Source organism: Balaenoptera physalus (assembly GCF_965194825.1).
Source record: "Balaenoptera physalus genome assembly, chromosome: 16".
NCBI lineage: Eukaryota > Metazoa > Chordata > Mammalia > Artiodactyla > Balaenopteridae > Balaenoptera > Balaenoptera physalus.
Genome location: NC_138898.1, coordinates 1,144,701 through 1,168,190, shown reverse-complemented (window position 1 = coordinate 1,168,190; position 23,490 = coordinate 1,144,701). Strand labels below are relative to the sequence as shown.

Sequence of the window (23,490 nt, the reverse complement as noted above, 5' to 3'; positions counted from 1 at the left end):
CACTGTGGCTACTGTGATGCCATCAAATAGCAGCTTCATGGATGACTTGCTTTTCTCTTCCGTCCCCAACTAATAACCGCTAGACTGGTTCCTGGGGAAATAATTCCCACCAACTAACAACACGCAAGTAATTAAAATGCACAACTTCCCTTCTGCTCTTTTGCAGGGTCCCAGTGGCCCTGTCGGACCCAAAGGAGAGGTGAGTGCCGGGCAGAGGTTGGCTCCTCGGGGCCCCCAGGCCAGCCCCGGGGCACTGACGGCCGTGCAGATCACAGAGGCCTGCTCTGGTCAGAAGTCAGGAAACTGCCGGCCCTTCTTCTTCTCCCAGAGGGGAAAGCCCATGCCCTGACCCACCCCTTCCTGCTGTTTCCCTCTAGTCCGGCAGTCGAGGGGAGCTGGGTCCCAAGGGCATCCAGGGCCCCAACGGCACCAGCGGCGTAGACGGCGTCCCAGGCCACCCTGGCCCCATGGGCCTCCAGGGCGTGCGCGGCGTGCCTGGCATCACTGGGAAACCCGGAGTCCCGGTACGTGTCTCCTCTCTGGAGCCAGTGCTTATTGGTGTTGGGCTTTTCCTGGATTTAGATCAAGTCTCTTCTAGATGAACAAGGTTACTTTGCAGAGTGTGACAGTGGGGGTGCCTCAAGGAGATGCCAGCGTGCCCCCCAATACGATGATGGATTTCGGGGTGAATTTCAGGGGAAAGAGGCCAGCGAGCAGCACGTCAGGGAGCTGTGTGGGGGGATGGTCAGCGGTGAGTGCCCTCTGCCCTGTCCCATCCCGCCCACGGCTCCGCCCCTGGGGCTGCAGCCTCTCCCACCCACAGCCCCAGCCCCGCCCAGCCTCACCCTCCGCCACCTGCCGGCCGGCCCACCGCCCGCGGTCCTTGGGGTCTGCACCGGAGGGGGCCCCCTCCCCGCAGGGCTCACCGCGGTGCCTGGTGCACGGGGGATGGGCTAAATGTCTGCTGAATGAAGTGGCCACGAGGGTCAGACAATCGCGCCCTTCCAGCTCTGACAGACCAAGTGGGCATCTTTCGGCCTCTCCGGTTCATGAGCTCCCTTCTAGGGCTGTGATTCACTCTTGGGGCCACCGAGGACCGTGACCGCATTTATCACGTACCCAAAGCAGTTAAAGCCCTTTTCAATCAATGAACAAACTTCCTTTGAAAGGCAGTATATTTGCGCTTTACGTAACACACTTCTGATGAACAGATGTCTGATCTTTGTTTTCCAAAAGAGCAAATCGCACAGCTAGCCGCGCACTTGAGGAAGCCCTTGGCACCGGGGTCCATCGGTCGGCCGGGTCCCGCCGGCCCCCCCGGCCCCCCGGGGCCCCCAGGCTCCATCGGTCACCCCGGGGCTCGAGGGCCCCCTGGATACCGCGGTCCCACCGGAGAGCTGGGAGACCCCGGACCCAGAGGTGAGTGCAGTGCACCCACCACGCGGCCACACGCCGGAGCCCCCAGCCATGAAATCTGCCCCCGCCACGCAGAGAGGCTCCCCTGGGGAGACAGGGTGGGGGAAGAGACCCAGAGGGGAAATGGGCCCAAAGTCATCTGGCCTTCAGCCAGGGTCCTTCCGGCCTTGCCGATCCCGTGTCTGACACACACGTCTGAGCTGCCTGGGGGCGCCCCCTCCCCTCCCCTCCCCTCCCCTCCCCTCCCCTCCCCTCCCCTCCCTCTGGGTCCACGGGCTCATCTAGAAAAGCCCTGGGAGGTTGAGCCATTGCTAGAAGCCGCCTCGGGTACAGCCCTTCATGCTTTCAGGCCCAGCTTGGTTAATTCCTTATTAAGCCCACGGGTGTGATAACGTTTTTCAAAATGTGATGGTTTTCTCAAATACCATTAGAATAACATTTGGGGGAGGACCGGTTGAGAAGAATGTGAGGAATGAACGAAAAGGAGCTCCATTTGTAAGCAACAGCACTTCCCTTAATGAAAACTGGCATGTGCAACCATTTCTGTGGCAAAAGGCAAAAATTAGAAATCAAAAATCCATTTTAAGGACTGTAAAGAACTAGGAATGAGTTGAAACGAGGTGAAAATCTTGATCCCACGCAGGGGTGCCATTGTAGGGATGCTTGGTGCCCAGACAGGGAGCTGCTGGCCACTAACCTTTTCCGACAAGGCCTTTAACACTTAGTTCATTTTAAATTCTAACCAGCCGTTTGCCACTGCAGCCGGCCTGCCCCCAGGCAGCTAGCCTCACGGCCCCAATTCAGGATTTAAAGTTCGTGATTGCAATTTGTTCCAAACTTATTGACCAAATAATTTTCTGTTTCTGAAAAACAGCTTAAGAAAAAAGTTTCCAAGGGAAACTTAACTTATGTGAGTTCCTTTTATCCTCTGTGAGGTTAAGTTAAAATACCTCAGCAGGTGAAAATGCTTCCAGAATTAGAGGTATCATTTCATTACTGTTAAGACGCTGGGAGATTGAATAGTTTCAACACTAGAGGGCACACGTGTCAAATGCACCTTCTCACCCCGTCCCAAGTTTACCATCAGACATCTCCCTGTTGTCTTGGAGACGTGTCTGAGTTCTGACCGTCCCTGGGCCGTCTGTGCCAGTACAGTCTGCGGGAGGGATGGCTGTCCTCAAAGAAAGACCAAACAAGGTTTTCTCCAAGTAGGGATCTGAGTGCCTTTAAGACTTTTGAAAATAAAATTCAAAAATAGCATTGATCACTTTATGGGTTCTCAGAAAAACAGCACAGCAGAATTCAGGGGAGGCCGCCACACGGCGCGGGGTCAGCGTGTTCCCTGGGGCGCCTGCCTCGGGGTGGGGACGACCGAACGTTATTGTTTGAATTAAACGAGAATATATACTGTAGTTCTTCAGGCAGAAGCCACTGTCACTGCTGGGCTTCCATCTCCCCCCGGGACACAACAGATCAGGGACCTGCTCTGGAGGCCGGGAAAGCCCAGGCCCCACGGGAGGCCCCGACTGCCCGGCCCTGGGCCTCCTGATCCTTTGTAGCAGGTGTGCTACCGTCTGCGATGGGAAGAGGGACAAACACCAACGGAAAGAAAACTGGTGCCACTGCTTTTACCATCAGGCAGGACAGAGCGTGCCCAACAATGCTGCTTGGCTCCCTGAGCATCACTATGTTGACAAGAGGCTCAGTTTTCCGAGAATATCACTCAGGATAAGCTGTCTGCAGCCAGCATCACACAAAGCACAGGCCGACAAGCGGGCCCTCGTAGCGGGGCCTCAGCTCACCTCCCGGAGACCACAACCAGTTGGAGGCGGAGGAGTGGAGAACACAATTCAGGGGACATTTTAAAACACCTTAGATAATTTGTCAAAAATCATGTTGAACATAGGAATACAGGGTAAGCGCTCAGCTGCTGAACAGGCATAAATACTGTGAACAAACCAGAAGTCCAGAAGCGCTGCTCTGAGGCTGGCGAGTCACGTGGGGGGTGCATTCTCTCAAATCCATCCAGCCCGACACTTTGCTGTGTGTCCTTTTCTAAACGTGTTTTGATTCAGTAAAAAGCTTAGGAAGCAGGCACCCTACTCGTAAAAAGGCAGGATCACACACTCGCCGCAGCAGCAGTCTGTCTTTGAACCTGAATCAGGGCTTCTAAGCAAATGCATATGTCACTTGCTCTTGACAGGAAACCAGGGGGACAGAGGAGACAAAGGCTCAGCTGGCGAGGGCCTGGACGGGCCTGACGGAGACCAAGGGCTCCAAGGTATGAGGCCGCTGTCACTAACGTTACACGGGCACCTCTTCTGAGGGGATAACTTTTCTCCTGACAAAGCACCCGTAGAGGCCAGGTTAGGGACTGTTTTAACGACCCTTTAATCAGATCGCCCTGTGTCTGTTTTAGTTCAGGAGTTTCAGTTAAATTCTATTCAACTAAAGCCATCGAGTATCTATTTCAGTTAAATTCTAACAGAATTTCCTCTTAAGTGACCCACATGTACCCTGGATGTTGACACTTTTCATGTTGAATATAAATACTTTGCCGGGAGGGAGGAGGGCAGCCCCAGCCGCGTTCCATCCCGAGCCTTCTCGGGGGCTGTCCCGGGGCCACCGCATCTGCACACACGTCCCGGGAGCAAACACACACCTGTCGGCCCAGCTCCTTGCTCACTCCACCCCTCCCCGCACCCCCCAGCTCCTGGTTTCTCCTCTGCTGACCTCCTCTGCCGTCCACCTGCCCAGGTGCCCACCACCTGGTGGGGGGGGGCGCTTTCTGTCTCACACCTAGTCCATCCCCATGGTTACCACCATCACCGTCAGCATCCCCCTCGCTCACCCCAGACCCATTCCTCACATGGCGCCAGCGGACTCTTCTCAAGTCCGAGCTGCCCTGCTTAGGACGGAACCCAGACTCCCGCGCCCTGGCCTCTGCCCTCGCTGTTCTCCGGCCTGAGCGCGCCTCCCCTGGGCCCCTCCCGGAGTTAAGAAACGAGCTACAGAAACACAAGACTTGGGTTGGCTGAACGAACACACCACTGATGTCCTCTCTCTGTGTCTCCACTCACCTTCCTGGTCTGTCTCAAGGACCACAAGGCGTGCCCGGTGTTAGCAAAGACGGCCGCGACGGGGCCCACGGAGAGCCTGGGCTCCCTGGCGATCCTGGCCTTCCCGGTGCGGTTGGCGCTCAGGGGACCCCCGGCATTTGCGACACCTCCGCCTGCCAAGGAGCCGTGATGGGAGTGGGCGGGGACAAATCAGGTCCCAGGAGCTCCTAAAACACAACTTCAGGAAGCGGGTGAGAAAGTGACGCCGACTGAGGCAGCCAGCTGTGCCAGGACCCCGCGGGGACCAGCAGCGTCCTGGCACCAACGGTTGGGCGCCGCCGTGCCGCCCAGCGAGGCCTGCCCCTCCTTGTCCTCAGCGGCAGCGACTGGACACTTGGCCCCCGAGAGCATCCTCCATCGAGCTGCTGTCAGAGTGTTCTGTCTCCACGTGTATTTACAGTGGTCCATTCAGCTGTAACATCATACCTCAGACACAGGCCTATGTAATAAAATCGTCAACCCAACATTTCAGAGGGATCTAGGGTGTACATATAGAAAGTTCTGTACAATTTCACGAGAGAAAAAAATATTCAGCAACTTGTTTACATGGCATTTGTGTAAAGGCTAAGATATCGTTTCAATAAAATGATATATGAAATCTTCAGATTAATGACTGGCCACAGTATTACAAAAAAAATAAAGAATTTAATGTACAGTATCCCTTCCATACAAAGGCCTCGTCTGATTTGCCTGCCTCCTTTGTGTACAAACGTTTAACTATCTCCCATTGACAGTATTTATTGAAAGTGACTGTATTGCACTAAAGTCTATTGGTATTATCTATTGTAATAAATAAAGCCACTCATTTGAAAAACTCAGTTCCAAACACTACAGTTTATTACACAGAAAGTAATGACTCTCAATATGAAAATGAGGGCATTGAAGCAATCTACCGTGACAATATTTCATTTATGGACAAAAGTACCTTTAAAGGAGATCTCCGGAAAATTTCTAGCAAAAAGGTTTAAAATAGGACTGCATTTTGCAATACAGTTCTATGCAGCTAGAAATCATTACAAGGGGAAGCGATAAACAAATGAAATAAAATGTCCAAACTACTTACAGTTAAGAACAATTTAACTTGTTCTGGTTGCTAAGGGGGCATATTTAAAATGTAAATAAAATAAGTAAAAAGCAATGTACCTTCTAAGACTAAAGAAATTACAAAGGATGTTAATTTTTTAAGTTGTCATGTTAAGAAAACATGATGGAATCAGACAGATAATTGAAAAATTACTTACTAATTGTCAAGATGTCTTCATCCACAAATGGTCTAAGAGGACATTAATGGGTAAGCATTTTGTTTTAGATAAATATTTTTACAAAATGTGCTTTCAGAGTCCCCACCGGAGTCCCATCAGCTGAATCAGGTCCCTTTAGAGTTAGACTATCAGAGCTGAGCTCCAGGGTCCTAGGAAATGTTTATGGGTCACGAAGGAACAGGCGTTTACTTCCCAGGCATCAGTGTTCACATCCAGTCACTCGATCTCCACAGCTGGGCCACTCTGTACTCTCCTGTGTGGGACCCGTCACCAAGGAGTCTGGTCTGGTCAACTTTAGCCTTCTGCCAGTTTTACCGCAAAATACACTCTCAAATTCCTAAAGTTGAGAAATGACCATTAATGTACCATATGCACAGACATGAAGACTGCTATCTTCAAAAACACAAAAGGTTGAAATTAAGAGCTAAACTACTTCAAAATATATAGTTAAGGTGTCACTCACAAACGTATGTCACATCCTGTAAGGGGATACAGATGATAAAAATGAGGATTCAAACATTTGTTTCAAATAGTTATCTTTACATGTATTTTTATTTAGTTTTCCAATAGATTCTCAAAATGCCTGACCATATTGTAAACCCTTCTGATATTTTTTTTAAAAGCAGACATATTTTTTTGTTATTTTCATTGTGGTAACACAGACATAAACTTTACCATTTTAACCATTTGTAAGTTTGCACTTCAGTGGCATTAAGTATGTTCACACTCTTGTGCACCCATCACCACCATCCATTTCCAGAACTTTCTACCACCCCACACAAACACTCTGTACCGTGACACACCCCTCCTGCCACGGGCATTTGCTGTCCCCCGCCCCCGCCCCACTGAATGCTCAGTGTTAGGCGTGGCAACGGGGCCAGACCAAGAGCTAACTCCCCGGCACCCTGCTGGCCGTGGGTCAAGTTCATGCCACTATGCCTCTAAACACTTTGTAAAAGGCCTCAATTTTAATGGTTGAGTCAGTCTCAAGCTCACAAAAAGAGAAGGCAGGTGCGAGCAGACAACCCAAAGCTCATCGGCCTCCAGGAAACAAATGACATGGGTCTGCAAGATGCAGAAGGTGGGACGTCCTGCAGGAGGCAGTATTCACGTTACTGAACCCAGCTTGGGTCCGCTCACCCACGTGCAGCATTACATGTCATGATTAGTTATACTCTGTGACAACTTCAGCAGAGAATTTTTTTCCATATAATGGAAATTTCGTGTAATTTAATATACTAAATAATCTTCATTAGTTTAATATTTCTCTCTGAGATGCCTCAGGAGCCCTTCAGAAAACTCAAAGTCAGCTAGAGAGGGAAACTTACAACCTGTTGTCAAAAGCAGCTCAATATTCCAGGAAAACTTTGCTTTCTTAACAGAGACAGAAAACCACATCCAGTCTTGCACCAGCTTACTTTTAATAGCGAAGTTCATTTAGTTAATTAAATTCAATCTAATATGAGCCAATCTTGACCCCACGCAAAACTCTTTCCTTAAGGTTCCTTTTCCACAAACCTCCCATCACTTTCTGTATCCATATTAGTTTGTCCCTTATTTTTTCTCTATCCAGAAACAACCAGCTCTGGGACAAAATATTCTCCCTTTTTTCCCTTAACAAAGATATTTCTATTCTTTTTTGGCTACACCACATGGCATGCGGGATCTTAGTTCCCTGACCAGGGATCAAACTCTTGCCCCCTGCAGTGGAAGTGCGGAGTCTTAACCACTGGACCGCTGGGGAAGCACCTATCCCACTTTCTTTACACACTGAAATTCTTCCCTTATTACTTTTAGTAACTTAAGTACATATGTATTACAATTTTTAAACCTTAAAAACTTTAATCTCTACTGAAAACCAAGAAGCAAGTAATTGAACTGTTCTTTATATCAGCATGTTTTGATTGGCAAACTTATGAACACATTCTATAACCTCTAAAAGCATACATTTTCCTATAATACAATTTTTCTCTTTAATGTGGTACAAGACATGTATCTAATAAGCCCAAACATCTTTAGTTTTTTTCTCTCTCATAAGAAGACAAGAGAAGGTAAACTCGGACTTCTCTAGCAATCAATGTTCCAGTATTTTATCTTAATGAAAAATGACTTAGACCTTTAATGAATTTCCATCATATAACTTAATTTAGCAAAACTAAAGTTTCAAGTTACCAAAAATCTGGAAAAACTAATACACGATTATTCCTAAAGAGCTCACCTGAAAGCTTTTATCCCATTTATCTCTATTACTTATGACAATATTATATACAGACGTCCATCCATCCATCCATCCAGAGATCTCATAGCTTATATTTCAATACAAAACTTATTAGTTTATAAATTTTATCCCATTTCCCCCCTCTATTGTAAAACAGCCCTAACTGCATAATAGTAGCATAATTTAAGGATCCATTAACAGGCAACTTCTTTCCTGAATCTATGGAGTATTATGGCCAGGCCATGTTACAAAGGAAAATCATTTTTTTACACTTTATTTGTTTGTGACTGAAAGTGGTCCAGTTCTAGAGAATGCACCCCAAGGGGCTGCATTCAGGAAATAAGCTTGAGTTCCCATACCAGCACACTTACACACAAGACAAATGCACACAAACACACACACACACACACACAAAGAACAAAATCTAATTCCCGCAGGACAAAAACAAAGAGTGAAGTCCAACAATTCCCTCAAGTTCCCAAATGAGGGTTCCTGTTTTAATAACAAACAAAATGCAAATGAAAAGATAGGAAATCATGACCTCACGTGTCATGGCAACTCACCCAGCAAATGTAAAACTTTATAACAGTTGGAACAAGTTAAATTTACCTACTTGAGTTTAAAAAGGCTCTTTCCCCTTTTTTCCTTTTGATTTGAAGTTCTACTAATTAACCCAGGCTGAAGTCTCAGGCAATGTGGGTTGTGTTTGCATTTCAAAGACATGATAAGAGTTATGGCTTCAAGCTTTCTCCTAGTAATATTTTTGTTCTCTGAGGGTCAGAATTCTGAGAAAATATTTAAGCCAGCTTTCTCTAACTGCATAGGCAAAAGAGAACCAGGTTTGGAATTTCAAAAGAGTTTCATCTTAACCAATTTTCTCCAGAGTCTGAAGAAAGTTGTGGCCATGTGGTGTTAGAAAAAACATTTTTCTTTTTAGAGGAGCATAGCTGAACATATACCAGTTTGGTAAAATACACCCTAGACTACAAGACGGAACAGAGTTCTGATCACTCATTTCTTAATTATTCATGGCCGGTGTTGTCAAATATCAAGCCAACAAACAAACCAATGCAATGGAAAACAGTCTCTCAGGGTCGAAGTTCCCTAGTCCCAAAAAGGGAAATTCCCAACCAATGCCCCATCAGAGACAAAGCCAAATGACCAGGCTTCCCTGGTGGTGCAATGGTTAAGAATCTGCCTGCCAATACAAGGGACACGGGTTCGAGCCCTGGTCTGGGAAGATCCCACAGGCCGTGGAGCAGCTAAGCCCATGTGCCACAACTACTGAGCCTGCGCTCTAGAGCCCTCGAGCCACAACTACTGAGCCCACGTGCCACAACTACTGAAGCCCACGCGCCTAGAGCCCGAACTCCGCAACAAGAGAAGCCGCTGCAATGAGAAGCTCGCGCACTGCAAAGAAGAGTAGCCCTCACTCGCCACAACTAGAGAAAGCCACATGCAGCAACGAAGACCCAATGCAGCCAAAAATAAATAAATAAATTTATTAAAAAAAAAAAAAAGCCAAATTACCAAGCCTTGGTCCAAAAGGGAAAATCCCAACCAATATTCTGCTATAGAAGTCAATGTGATAGGGAAGAATACTCTGGTGTCACCACACGTGAGCTCCATTACTTACCAAAGACATCTCAACCTGCCAATGCGAGTGCCTTGTTTCTTTTACCACAAAAATCAAAAGCGCTGTGGGCCAAGGATGGCTGGTTGGTAGCAAGGTCTTGGGGCTGCCCCTGAGACGAAGGTGCTCAGGCAGCTGCTGAACAAGATCCATCTCAGTCACAAAAACTGTCACCAAACCAAATCGGGTCCACTCACCCACACACGGTAAAGACAATCTACTGACACCAGGTTGTGGTGAAGGATAGTGCAACGTTTATTGCAGGCACCAAACAGGAGTTCAGATTTTTGAGCATTAACACTGATCACTAGACAAGTCTAAGTTCACCTCCTGTCTTCTTATGAGAGAGAAAAACAACTAAAGATGTTTGGGTTTATTAGACACACGTCTTGCACCACATTAAAGAGAAAAACTGTGCTATAGGAAAACGTATGTTTTTAGAGGTGTGTTCATAAGTTTGCCAATCAAAACATGTTGATATAAAGAAAAGTTCAATTACTTGCTTCTTGGTTTTCAGTAGAGATTAAAGTTTTTAAGGGTTAAAAATTGTAATACATAGGTAATTAAACTACTAAAAGTAATAAGGGAAGCATTTCAGAGTGTAAAGAAAGTAGGATATACATTGTCAGTGACAGAAGGTATAAAGAATGGAAATATCTTTGTTAAGGGAAAAAAGGGAGAATAATTTTGTTCCAGAGCTGGTTGTTTCTGGATGGGGAAAAAATAAGGGACAAACTAATATAGATACAGAAAGTGATGAAAGGTTTGTAGAAAAGGAATCTTAAGGAAAGAGTTTTGCATGGGGTCAAGATTGGCTCATATTAGATTGAATTTAATTAACTAAATGAACTTTGCTATTAAAAGTAAGCTGGTGCAGACTGGAAGTGGTTTTCTCTCTCTGTTAAGAGAGCAAAGTTTTCCTGGAATATTGAGCTGCTTTTGACAACAGGTTGTAAGTTTCCCTCTCTACCTGACTTTGAGTTTTCCAAAGGGCTCCTGAGGCATCTCAGAGAGAAATATTAAACTAATGAAGATTATTTAGTATATTAAATTACACAAAAAACATTATATGGAAAAAAATTCTCTGCTGAAGTTGTCACAGAGTATAACTAATCATGACATGTACTGTGCATGGGCAAGTGGACCCAAGTTCAGTTCGGTAACAATTTTTGGCACCCCAGATGGGCTGGAAATCCCATCTGGGTCACCAAAAATTGTTACTGAACTGAATTTGGGTCCACTCACCCGCGCACAGTAAGGTCAATCTACTGACACTGGGTTGTGGGAAAGAAAGTGCAGCATTTATTGCAGGTGCCAAACAAGAAGTTCAGGTCTTTTGAGCATTAGCTGCCCAGACTCCTTGTTTGGCACCTGCAACAAACGCTGCACTTCTTTTCACCGCAACCGGTGTCAGCAAATTGGCTTTACTGTGCGCAGGCAAGTGGACCCAAATTTGGTTCAGTAACATTCAGCCTCATCAATAAACAAACAGCAAGGAAAATAGGAAAGGGGAGCCATAACAGATTAAAAGATATTTAAGAGCTATGAACCCAATGCAGTGTTTGGATACTGATTTAAGTAAGTCAACAGTAAAAAGACAGTTGTGAGCCAAGCAGAGAAATCTGGACAGGGATGGAGATTAAGGAAGATGATGATGATGTGGTTGTGCTTTTAAACAGCCCTTTTCTTTTTAGAGATACATTTGTGAATGAAAATGATATGACATCTGGAAATGCTTTAAAATAATTCAGTGACGGTGGGAGGATGGGGATGTATAGGTGAAACAAAGTTATGCCTGAAGCTGAGTTATTGGACACGGAAGTTCATTATTTTAGTCTCTCCGTTTTTGTGCATGTATACATTTGTAAGTTTGTTTTTTTTTTAAAGCATAGCATTCTTACACAATTAAGTCTAAGTTTATATATTTTTATTGTGGTAAAATATATATAACATAAAATTTGCCATTTTTTACCATTTGTAAGTGTACAATTCAGTGGCTTAAGTACAGTCACAATGTTGTGTAAACATCACCACTATCTATTTCCAGCACTTTCTCATCTCCCCAAACTGAAACTCTGTCCCTGTTAAACATGTACCCTCCATCCATCTGCCTCCCCTAGTCTCTGGCACCCGCCATTCTACTTTTTGACTTTATGAATCTGATGATTCTAGGTACTTCATGTAAGTGGAATCATACAGTATTTGTCTTTTTGTGTCTGCCTTTACCCGGTCAGCATCCTGTTTTGGAGGTCCATCCATATTGTGAGGCATGTGTCAGAACTTCATTCCTTTTCATGGCTGAATAGTAATCCATTGGCTCTACAGACATTCTGCTTATCCATTCGTCTGTTGATTGGACTGTTTCCACCACTTGGATTGTTTCTACCTTTCGGTGACTGTGAATAATGCGGCTATGAACACTGGTATACAAATATCTGTTTAAGTCCCTGCTTTCTATTCTTTTGGGTAATTTCTATTCTTTTGGATCATATGGTAATTCTACGTTTAACTTTTTGAGGAACCACCAGCTGCACCATTTTACATTCCCACCAGCAATCCCAAGGGTTGCAATTTCTCCACATCCTCACCAACACTTGTTATTTTGTTTTGTAATAGCCACAGCTAATGGGTGTGAAATGGTATCTCACATCCATTAAAGTGCTCTTGATTTGCATTTCCCTGATCATTAGTGATGTTGAGCATCTTTTCATGTGCTTATTGGCCATTTGCTTATCTTCTGTGGAGAAATGTCTATTCAAGTCCTTTGCCCATTTTTGAATTGTGCTGTCTCTTTGTTGCTGGACTATAATAGGTTTATATTTAATTTGTGTCCAGGAAGGGAAGTATAAGCGCTCTCTCTGCTGCCACTGCTCTGACTTCTGAGTCATCTGGAATGGCTGGAGCACTCCACCTGTACACACGCTAAGTGGCATCCCAACCGAGGCCATCTGCCATTTGCAACAACTGCCTATGCTCAGAAGCTATATCTGCACATAAATACATTCTAATTTCCTTCCCAAAATGTAAAAGATTTTCAACGGGTCTTAATGCAATGTAAGATGAACCATGGTTTGATATATTGGTTTCTATATTCTGACACCCAAAGCCCAACTATAAAATATTTGCCTATATTTGAGAAGGTAGAACTTACCTTTGAGAATAACTAAATAGAAGTCAGAAGGAAGAAAATAATCATCTCTCAGATGTAAGATAGTACTTCAAGAGATTTTCTAAACAATCATCATAAAATGAGGAGGATAGCCCTGGGCATCCATCTTTATTTTGAATAGTTCTGCCAGCAGTGGGGTTAAGGTGTAGCTCAATCTAGACCCTCACGAGGTCCCTGGGACTCAGTTCATGGGCACTTGGGGTGACCGTGAAAGAGGGAGACAAGTGGACATCTCCCGCCCTTGACTGCGTCAAAGGTAAGCTAGTAATTGTTACTCTGCTCTCTCAATTAGCGTCTATTTCAATGAAACTTAAGTGAAATAGCTGAGTTTTAAGGGATTTTTACAACTCATCAGACACCTTGAGATGACGTCTGGTCAAAGTTGGATATTCACATTAGATTTGTAAATAGAAGAAGGCCAATAATAAAAACTATTTTTAGTAGGAAAAAGAAAGATCGTTCCAATTACATGTCAAGAAATTATACCAGGAAGTAAGGAAGAGGAAGAAAACTGGTGTCATCTGTACAGAGAGACGAGAGAATTAAAGGCAAAGGGTTAATGAAACCAAAAGGGGTGACAAACCTCGGGGCCCAGGTGGGAGGGTGTGCCCCCGACACTCCGCCACGCTGAGCCCCACAGAGACGGGACAAGGCCAGTCACGGTGGGAGATGCCACGGGGGCTCTCAGAACAACAGGTCTGACAGACAAGAGAGGACAGGAAAGGCCTGAACCACAGTTCATAACCTCAACCTAATAAACATACAGAATTCGCCAGAGAACACACGTCCTTTCCAAATAAACACAGAATTTTAAAAAATTGACCACATAAGAAGTCACAATGGAAGTCTCAACAAGTTTTTAAAAACTGCCATCTTCACTGATCAGAATGTGATAAATAAATGTGAGAAATAGATAAAATGCTGTTCTTAAAAAGAACAGTCTTATCTACAAAACAGAAACAGACTCACAGACATAGAGAACAGACTGGTGGTTGCCAAGGGGGTGGGGGATTGATGGAGTGGTAGCTTGGGATTAGCAGATGCAAACTACCATATATAGGATGGATAGACAACAAGGTCCTAACCCTATACAAGGTTACAGTTCCCTGTATAGCACGGGGAACTATATTCAATATCCTGTGATAAACCATAACGGAAAAGAATATGAAAAAGAATGTATGTAGATATATACGTGTGTGTGTGTATATATATATATTTATGTACAACTGAGTCACTTGGCTCTACAGCAGAAATTAACACAACATTGTAAATCAACTATACGTCAATAAAATAAATTTAAAATAAAAAGGACAGAGTTCCTACTGCACAGGAAAGGGAGAAGTAACAGTACAGCTGCACCTAATAACTGGGGCTGGTGTGCAAGGAAAAGTGGGTGCGGGGCGGCCCCCAGCCCAACTTCAGGTGGAGGAGGGAAGACAAGGCAGGGGGGCAGCGCCACCTGCCCAATGACTGTGATGGTGACAGGACAGAGGAGAGGGAAGCACAGAGTGAGAGACTGCCCCGCAGCCCCAGAGCCTGGCTAGGGTTCAAGGTCACGACCCCAAAATGTCACCTCACAACAACTGTGCCACCAGTGATCCTGGACTGGTGCTGGACCGGGGAAAATGGTGTAGAGGATGTTATTGGGACAAGAGGCAAAATTTGAATTAGATAAGAGTATTACACCAAGGTTAAGTGTCCTGATTTTGGCCATTGTATTCTGGTTATGTAAGATAATGTAATATTCTTTAAAATCACAGACTGAAGTGTTTGGGTGAAGTGTTTGGGTATCAAGGGGCATGGTGCCCACAGTTTACCATCAAATGGTTTAGACTGTGTGAGACAGAACAAATGGGGCAAAATGTGAACAACTGAGGGTTCTGGGTGGGCACACAAGGAGCTCTTAGCACTCGTCTTGGAATTTTTCTGCAAGTTTAAAATTATATAAAAATTTTTAATTACCATAAATAAATACAACGAATCATCTAAATCCAGGGTTCTACAGGCACCTGTCTGGCTCAATCTCTTCAAAATCTCAGTGTCGTAATAGAAACTGCGGGGTAGGGAGGACTGCTATAGCTTAGAGACAGAAAAACGTCACTGAATGCAACGCAGAAGCATGGCTGGGTGCTGGTTTGGAAAAGAACGCAGCCATAAAAGTCACCTTTAGAACATCTGGGGGACATGGGAATACGGACTGGGTAGTAGATGGTATAAGAGAATGACTATCGACCTTGTGAGGTGTGAAAACGGCACTGGCGTTACGTGGGAGACGCAGGCGTAAATATTTAGAGGTGAAGGGTCATGACATCTGTCATTGTCTGAAATTGTGCTGTGCACGTGCGTGTTAAACACGGTAAATGTTGACGGCTCAGACTAGGTGAGGGGAGGACAGGTGTTCAGTGAACTCCGTGCTCATTAGAAAAATAAAACAAAGGGAACCACCTGCTTGCAGACTCGTTTACCTTCTCAACTTCTCCACCTGACGCCTCCTGGGCACTGAAAACCTAGCCCGTCGGACACAGAACGTGGATTCCACCCCACCCCATCCTGCTTCTCCACACGTCTTCCCGTCTCAGCAAACAGCGCCGCCCGCCCAGCTGCTCCAGCCAGACGCCCCACCGTGGTCCCCAATTCCTCTGCCCAGCAGCCCTACATCCAGCACCGCGGGCCCTGGCCAGTCTCAGCAGGGCGGCTGCGGCCTCTGACCAGGGTCTGTGTCTCCACTCCTGCCCACCCCCAACCTCTCCTCCTGGAGTCTCTTTGCAGTATGTCAACCAGACCCCACACCGGGATGGAGGTGGTCCATTCACCCTCGACCTGTTAGCTGCTTCCCTCCAGCCCACGGGGTCTCTGTCTTATTCAAGGTGCCCCCAGTGTCTGGGACAGAAGCCTGGTTACAGTCGGAACAGACCTGTGGGATGAGATGTGTACTGAAATAATTTAGGAAAATCACTGAAGACTTCTGTGTATCACATCTTTAAGAACAAAAATGTTCATGCAAGTAGGAGGGGGAAAGTCACTACGGAAACAGGAAGGACACAAGGGTTTAAGCTACCTACATTCTAATTCCCCCCCAAATTGCTACTGACATCACTTCAGCCTGTTTCTTGATGGGTCTTGTAATCCGACCCAGAAACAATCTACAAATTCAATGTAACTAAATTTCAGAAATATTCAGAAAGCCTAATACGTATAAAAATTAGTGTCCATAAGCTTTTAAACCTATTTAATCTTTGAGTATAGATAGTGACAGTTAAGTTTTTTTATTGTAAACACCTTCATCATATTTGAATGAATCATATAAATAATAATTTACCACTATTAGGTACACAGAGCCAACCACTAAATCATTTTTTAAAATATAAAAGCTTTATTTTATTACAATAGACCAAGTCTATCACTAAAAACTAATGTTAAAGAGTAACCACATTATAAATAACCGTAAATGATCCAAGCAGCACAAACTTGACACAGGTATTGCTTTAAAAGGCAATTAAATATACAATGAAAATAAGGAACTTGATGAAATTACGAAACACACAAGGTGGAAATGCACGTGGGCACAGAAAAGGGAAACGGAGAAGACAAACTCTTACACTCCGCCCAAGGGGCCTCATTCCAGGCAGCCTGGGGCGCTCGGCCGGCCGCTCCCCCAGGATCTAGATACGGAAGGTTCTTTTTAAAAAGGTTCCACGTTTATAGTGCCAACCTCAGCTCGGTTCTCTAATCAGGCTCGTGCTGCCGTCAACGGCGGCGACCACACGACAGCCGGGGCCAGCAGCAAAGCCAGGTTGCTCTTCGCTAAGGCCTCATCCCACGCGCCCTGATCCCCCGAGTTCTGAGGCCGGTACCTGGACCCAAGGTCCCCCCAAGGCAGAGCACAGAAGCCAATGCAGGGGATGTTCTCTCATCTGAACCCCCAAGGAGGAGGCAGGTGGGACCCTCACTCAACCAGCATCCGCTCCCACCGGGAGCCCAGCTGGCCTGCAGGGAATCAATGGCTCCTCGGCCCAAACAGACAGGGTCAAGGTCGAGCTGCCTGTACTAAGGAACTGAGATGCCCGAGCCCCCGAGTCGCCCCCGATCCCCCAGGCCACAGCGTTTCTCTTCTCTGCCTTCTGAACGTGTTTGAAATCCAGACTGTTTATTTGACATTTAATTGCCTCTTTTTTTTTCTGTTTGTGCTTTATCCCTTTCACAACATCTTCTGAGGGGGAAAAAAAAAATCATATCCTACAGGCAGGTCTCTGAAACCCCTTTAAGCCCCCAAACAATCCACTGCACAGGCAGGTGCCTACTTGCTGGCTGACCACACATCCAGGCTGCGGTTAGCACCTTGATAAGTGAGGAGCGGGGCGTTATTCACACCGGACTCAGCATCTGACATTTGGTTCCACGAAACAAAGGACAGTTTGGGACATCTTAGAGGACAAAGGATAAAAAACAACACTGATAATTTACAGGATTCTGAAAACCTCCTGGCCTAGATACTGACCTTTTTAAGAGAATCTCCATGTCTTTCCTGAATATATTTCAGGAACGCTGTGGTCCACTGCAGAGTCGTTGCCTTATCGGTCTCGGCGTTGCAGAACGGGACTAAAAGATTCAACTCATCACAACAAATGCGGATTCTGCGCCTACAGTCAAAACCCAAAGTAATCACATAGAGAAGCTGAAGCAGAACAAAGGAATAAAGCAGGTGTCTGTGTGTCTTGAAGAATCAGCTCGCGGCCTGGCCACTGAGAGCGTAGGAAGGGCAGCCCCCCACCTCGGGGCTCCCCTCTACAGCGGCCAGCCCCCCCCTCAGCGGCCCACTAAGCCCAGTTGTGCTCCCTGGAAACTTTCCCGTTTACTTCTCCTGGGCCAGGAGCAAGGACCAGGTCCAAGTCTCTAGACCAAGGATGGCCCCAAACCCCCTGAAATTGGAAGCAAAATTGTGTGTGTGTTTCTTCTGGGCAGGACATTCTTTCACTCACCTGCCCTCCAGGTGCCAAGGAAGTCACAGAAGCTAGGAGTCACAGCTTTGATTCTCCAAGGGGCCCCAGTTCATAAAGGACCACAGACTACCAGCCTGTTAATATCCCCAAACCCGGTCTTTTTAGGGATGACTTACATCACAACTGGAGCCTTAGACCATTTTTAACTTTTACGTATTACATTCAGATAATACAGTCCTTGTTTCTATTTCCCCACCTGTACACTCGGAACTTTAGAGCAAACTTTGTAAGGTAACAAGAGCAGGAATTCACTAGATGCTCTGTAAGTGCAGGCACCAGGCCAGACGCTGCATTTCAGCTTGTTTAATTCTTGTGTCCCATCTACGCAGCAGGTAATATCCCTATTTTATAGACGAGAGACTCAGATGGAGAGGTAAAGAATGTGTAGGAGGTTGTTAAACTAGGAAATGGTAGAGTAAGAATTAAAACTTTTACTGTCAACACATAGTACGTATAAGGCTTTTTTTCAGATGGTAGGTATTCAGTAAATGTTTATTAAATAAATATAAACAATGCCCGTTATAATTCACGGTGAGTTCAGTGATGCCCTTCACTTGGCGTGTGTGTGCGGACACATCCTTAGGAAAGGTATCTAGCTGCCTAGCTTTAATATATCCCTTTAAATAAATAAATTTCCACTGCTCAACACTGTAGGTTCAGAGATGAATATTTGTCTTGCTCAATGCTCTATTTCCTGAGCCTAAAACAGAAACTGGTACAAAGTACTCAATAAATGACTAAGTTAATTAATTATATGTTAGGGAATCATCCCGTACCCAGCTATAACAGAAAAATTAACCATCTTTTGCTTCTACACAGAACAGCACAAATAAAATCCACAGATAAAACAGCTTACATAAGCTGTAACTTCCTCCTTCTTCAATATCCTTAAAAGAACCAAGCAAAACTGAGTAACCCAGCGTGCAGGTGGACTCCCTCCCAGGAAGGCTGCCCCGGCCAGCACCTGGGAACTTAGATTTTGGGGGGGTTCCCCCCACCATTGGTCACTGGCTTATGCTAAACACCAGCTTTCCTTCTGGGCGTCTGGGATTTGGCCGCATGCCAGGTAAGGAATGCCCCACCCCCCCCCCCCACGACCTGCCCCCAGTAGGATTCAGGGCCCCGAGTCTCTAAGGAGCTTTGCTGTCCGGGAACATGTCATCAGTGCTGGGGGGTGACAGGCATCCTGAGTGGCTCCACTGAGAAGTGTTCTGGGGAGCTGGCGCCTGGGGCCCCTAGACCTCTCCCCATGCGCCTCTGCTGACTTTGCTGGGTTCTTTGTCCAAAATAAATCAAAGCCATGAGTCCTCCTAATGAATCATCAAACCTGGGGGTGGTCCTGGGTACCCCCATCCACCTTAGCAAAGCAAGGTGACCATTGACTCTTGCCAGCTTTCCCTCCCTTGAACACAGAAATGGCTACACCATTGTTTTCTACAAAAAGGTGCCTGTTACCACCACTGACTGTCATCAGCTTGGCGTCTAAGACAACTGTATACCACCGACTCCACGCATTACCTTCTATCTCTTTCCATGCGGTTGTGCCTCTCCCTGCGCTGGGACCTGCCCCCCTGGGGCCCGCTCTGGGTCTGCTCCCCGAGGGTGGCCTGGGACGACTCCACTGACTGCCAAGCACCCTGCGCTGCTGTGGAGGCTTCACCCACATTCTGGAGCTCTCCAAGGGCTCTTCGTTCTATGCTTGTGTCCAACTGACGCATCCTACTCCGACTCCTCTTATTTATTGCTTGTTTACATAGGGCTTCTTCTTTGCAAAAGAAGGAAAAAGTGGTATTTTAATTTTTTTGTTCTTCTAAACTTACCCTCGTGAATGCTGAATATATTTTTTGGTATTTTCGATCCAAGATATAAACATGAATGGGTAAGGAGCACACAGAACCGAACAGGAAGCACTCCAAAATTCCATAGGAACGGTTGGCACAAGGCCCTAGGTTTCAAACTCTAGAGCTGAACGTAAACTAAATTCAAACACCCCAGGTATTATGTAATCAATACAGCTTGTCAAAAGTCCCCCTTTTGAATCAACAGACCTTTTAACTGTCATCTATGAATAAAAAAACCAAGAAGTTGTTTGATTTTTCTGATATTCAGAATGGGGAAAAAAAAAAACAACCTAGAAATATTTTCTCCAAAAGATTTTCTTGATATGCAATTATTCTGATACGACAATTGATATTCTAACTGCAATGCTCAGAAGAGGACAAAACCTACGTGGTTTACGATTAGACATGCCCTCACCTTACAGGTGAGATTCCCCCCACAAAAGGCGTAATCACATCACAGCTTTGACCTGTGCTACAGAAATATGTCCAATTTCTATCAAAGTACAGCAGGCGTCTAATTAGTACCTGTGGTGATGTGCATTCCCGAGGTACCGTACAAAGCCAAACCCTCTACAGCGAAAGAATCACTTAACACAAATTTCAGAATGGTGATAACTTTTCAAAAGACATAGAGAGGAATTCACAAGTATTGGTAATATTTTGGTTCTTCAGCTGAGTAGTCAGTACAGGGACTATTTTAATATTAACCTTTATACCTTACAAATGTTAACGTATACTTTCGCGAGCAATGTCATAAGAACAAGGGAAAATTAATCACTGGCGTGGGAGAAAGAAGGAGAGCTCCATCCCTACCCTGTCTTTATCAGCTCTTGAAAAGCTGAGTGTAAGCTGTGTTATTGTTGGATAACTCGAAAAAGAATGTTTTCCAGGAAAAACGGATTGAAGGTTAACGTCAGGGGTAAGCAAAGTTTGCCTTCAGAAGTTTCTTTATTTCTAAAACTTTCTGTATCACCTTATGGCCTCTTGCTCCCAATTCAATCCTTTGCCCATCTGCAGATCGTCCCCTAAAGCTCTGAGCGGATTTCAGACTCCTGCCTCACTCATGAAGTATGAAATAAGAGAAAAAAAAAAAAAACCCTAAAAGTGCTGTCAGTAACTTGAAGGTAACGAAAATGTACCTAAGTCTATCATTTTTCTGTTTAAGGAGGTTACTGTTAAGAAAAAGCAGCCCCTAAACTCAACGTCTCCAGGCCAAGTATAAACGTGATGTTCAAAATTCGCAAGGATGTTCAAAGTGAGGTGACTGGGCAGAGGGACGGAGGATTCCTAAGATGCAAGCAGACTTCCCAGATCGTTTCATTTGTTTATAAACCACCTCTCTCCCCTCCCCAACCCATGGCCAAAAAAAAAAAAGGGGCAAAGACATCAGGCAGGAGGAGAAAGCACCTGCCAGCTTCTGTTTTATCGCTTACCTCCTACTTTAATCCAAACTTGCTCAGGCAAAGCTTTGTTTCTACTACCCAAAGTCTGTTTAGTGGATTCAATTTCTTGCTGATAACAGAAAGAAAATGCTTTCGGCAATCCAATATCCTGATGCTTGGTAGCTTCAAGTACAGAACACGAGTTACTAGAACTCTGGAAAAATATGAAGCAACAGGAACTTTATCAACAGGTGACAATCTCCTTTCTACGCACAAATAAAATGCACTTTAATAGAAGTAACGTCAAAGCTATTCACATGAACTTGAAGTAGTTTAGGTGCACTAAGGATTTTTAAATATCCCCGAACCACATAAATACTCTCGATTTTAAAAAGTTATTGAGCTCAATGAAAGAAAAAAAAAATCCTTGGGACCTAACTAAAATACAATTTATCCATTTAATACAAAAGAGCAAAGCTTCGCAAATCATTTTCCCTACCTGTGTTTGTGAAAGATTAGAATTTCCACTAGTAGAGCAACTATTTGCAGTAAACAGAGGGTATGTAAATTGCAGAGCAGTAGTTGCTGCAGCAGTTTTATTTTTCACTAATGTTGTACATTTGTTTTGTTGCTGATGAAGAGGAACATTCATTAATTCAGATGGATGGCGAATAAGAGTTACCAAACTGCCAAGACAAAAGAAACCCAGAAACACATGAAGAGTATGTGGCAGGTAAGTTTCCTGAAACACCACAATCACTAACTATCACACTCTGATTTTCTAGATAGGAACTCGAATCTGTTACCATGAATGCCCCCCATCATGGAAATCTCTACAAAACAATTATCAGCTAGTGTTGTAGGGGACAAGTTCAAACTTTCTTCCTCACACTGGAAGGTGTGGCTGTGTGTCATCTTTTAGTTACACCTCCCTTCCCATCACACTTCTGACACCAATCTCTGTTTTTTTGGCCATCCTCCAAAATCTGACGACTATGGGCAAAATGGGGAAAACTACAGGGTGGGGACAGACAGAAAGCTGAGGAGACACCCTAGCAGACAGGCTACTCCTCTCCAAGAGTTGTTGCTGCGAGATCACTTATGGGCTGGCAGTCTGGCTGAAGGATGAAGCTGCATTTTACACTCAAAGCCTCACAACATGACGTCTTTCCTCCCAGGGGATGCATCTGTGCAAGGAGAGGTCAGCCTCAACCTGAGTCAACAGAGGGAGAAGCAGAGGTCTCTCCTGACATTTAGGTGGGTGATTTGGGGGCAAAACCTTTCTTCCTCAAGAACACCTGTGCACTTATCTCATCTCTCTTCCACATGCAGACGCAGAGTGCACACCACAAAGGTAATGCTGCAGGGTGTGTACTTAACATCTGCTTGCTATGCTTGCGCAGAGCACACAAACTTTCAGCTCAGTCTCCAGACCCACTGAGGTCTGCTCCCTGTTAAGATGCAAGCTGCAGTGAGGCCGCTGGCCTCTGCACAGGACCCTGGTCTACACCCGGACCCAGGCTAGTGCCTCCCTGCAGAGGACCCTGGTTACACCCGGACCCAGGCTGGTGGCCTCTGCACAGGACCCTGGTTTACACCCGGACCCCGGCTGGTGCTTCTCTGCACAGAACCCTGGTTTACACCCGGACCCAGGCTGGTGCCTCTCTGCAGAGGACCCTGGGCTACACCCTGACCCAGCCGGGCCCGCTCCCTGGGGGATGCACCCACTTGTTGAGCGCCATGCCGGTCTCGGGGGGATCTGCGCCGCGCGGGGCTGGCGGGGGCTCGGCGGGGATGCTGTTGAAGCGGTCCTCCAGGCGGACGCGCACTGCCGATTTGGCCCGCGCCTCGGGCGCGCCCTCCACGTTCTCCTTGCCGGCGCCGTCGGGCGCCTTGGGCCGGGGTGCGCCGGCGCCCGGGCCGTCTGCGCCCGGCGTCTTCTCGGCGGCGGGGGGCGCGCCCGCCTCGCTCAGCAGCATCATGCGCAGCTCCTGGAAGTCGATGTGGCCCAGGCACTGGTTGGCGCCCGCGAAGCCGCCATCGGCCAGCGCAGGCGGGCACAGCACCGGGTACACGGGCTGCGCGCCCGCCGCCGCCGCGCCCCCCGCCGCCGCGAAGCCGCCCGCCGCTGCGCCCGGCGCCGCCGCCGCCAGGAAGGCCGAGTTGAGGCGCGTCTCGAGCTCGCCGTCGGTCGCCACCGCCTCCATGTGCGAGTAGAGGATTTGCTGCAGCTGCGTGTACTCGACCTCGGTCATCTCCACGAGGCTCAGGTCGGTGGTCGCGACGCTCAGCCCCGCCTCGCCCGGCGCCGCGTCCGCGCCCTCGGGGCCCGCCGGCCCGCCCGCCTGCGGCGGCTCCCGCTGCCCGGGGCCCGACATGCCGGCGCCAACGGCGTGGGGCGCGTGGGCGGGCCGGCGGGGCCAGGCCGGCCGGGCGGGCGGGAGCGCGGA

At 46.6% G+C, this 23,490-nt stretch overlaps 2 protein-coding genes across 2 annotated transcripts in view; one reads left to right on the top strand and one right to left on the bottom strand.

Annotated features, from left to right (window-relative positions):
* The window catches only part of COL9A3 (collagen type IX alpha 3 chain), a 21,080-nt gene extending 15,727 nt beyond the window's left edge, over window positions 1–5,353 (top strand). Inside the window, exons 27-32 of the mRNA XM_082430662.1 lie at window positions 167–199; window positions 378–524; window positions 697–751; window positions 1,237–1,419; window positions 3,620–3,697; window positions 4,516–5,353. Of these exons, the coding sequence (XP_082286788.1) occupies window positions 167–199; window positions 378–524; window positions 697–751; window positions 1,237–1,419; window positions 3,620–3,697; window positions 4,516–4,706 (687 nt within the window). The 3' untranslated portion in view covers window positions 4,707–5,353. The remainder of the gene's footprint in view (window positions 1–166; window positions 200–377; window positions 525–696; window positions 752–1,236; window positions 1,420–3,619; window positions 3,698–4,515) is intronic.
* On the bottom strand, window positions 5,351–23,490 carry TCFL5 (transcription factor like 5). The gene is given in 7 exon segments (XM_082430663.1): window positions 5,351–6,044; window positions 6,046–6,134; window positions 17,316–17,457; window positions 19,336–19,582; window positions 21,092–21,254; window positions 21,540–21,726; window positions 22,769–23,490. Coding segments are annotated over 7 exon segments (1,509 nt in total). The 5' UTR covers window positions 23,419–23,490; the 3' UTR covers window positions 5,351–6,013.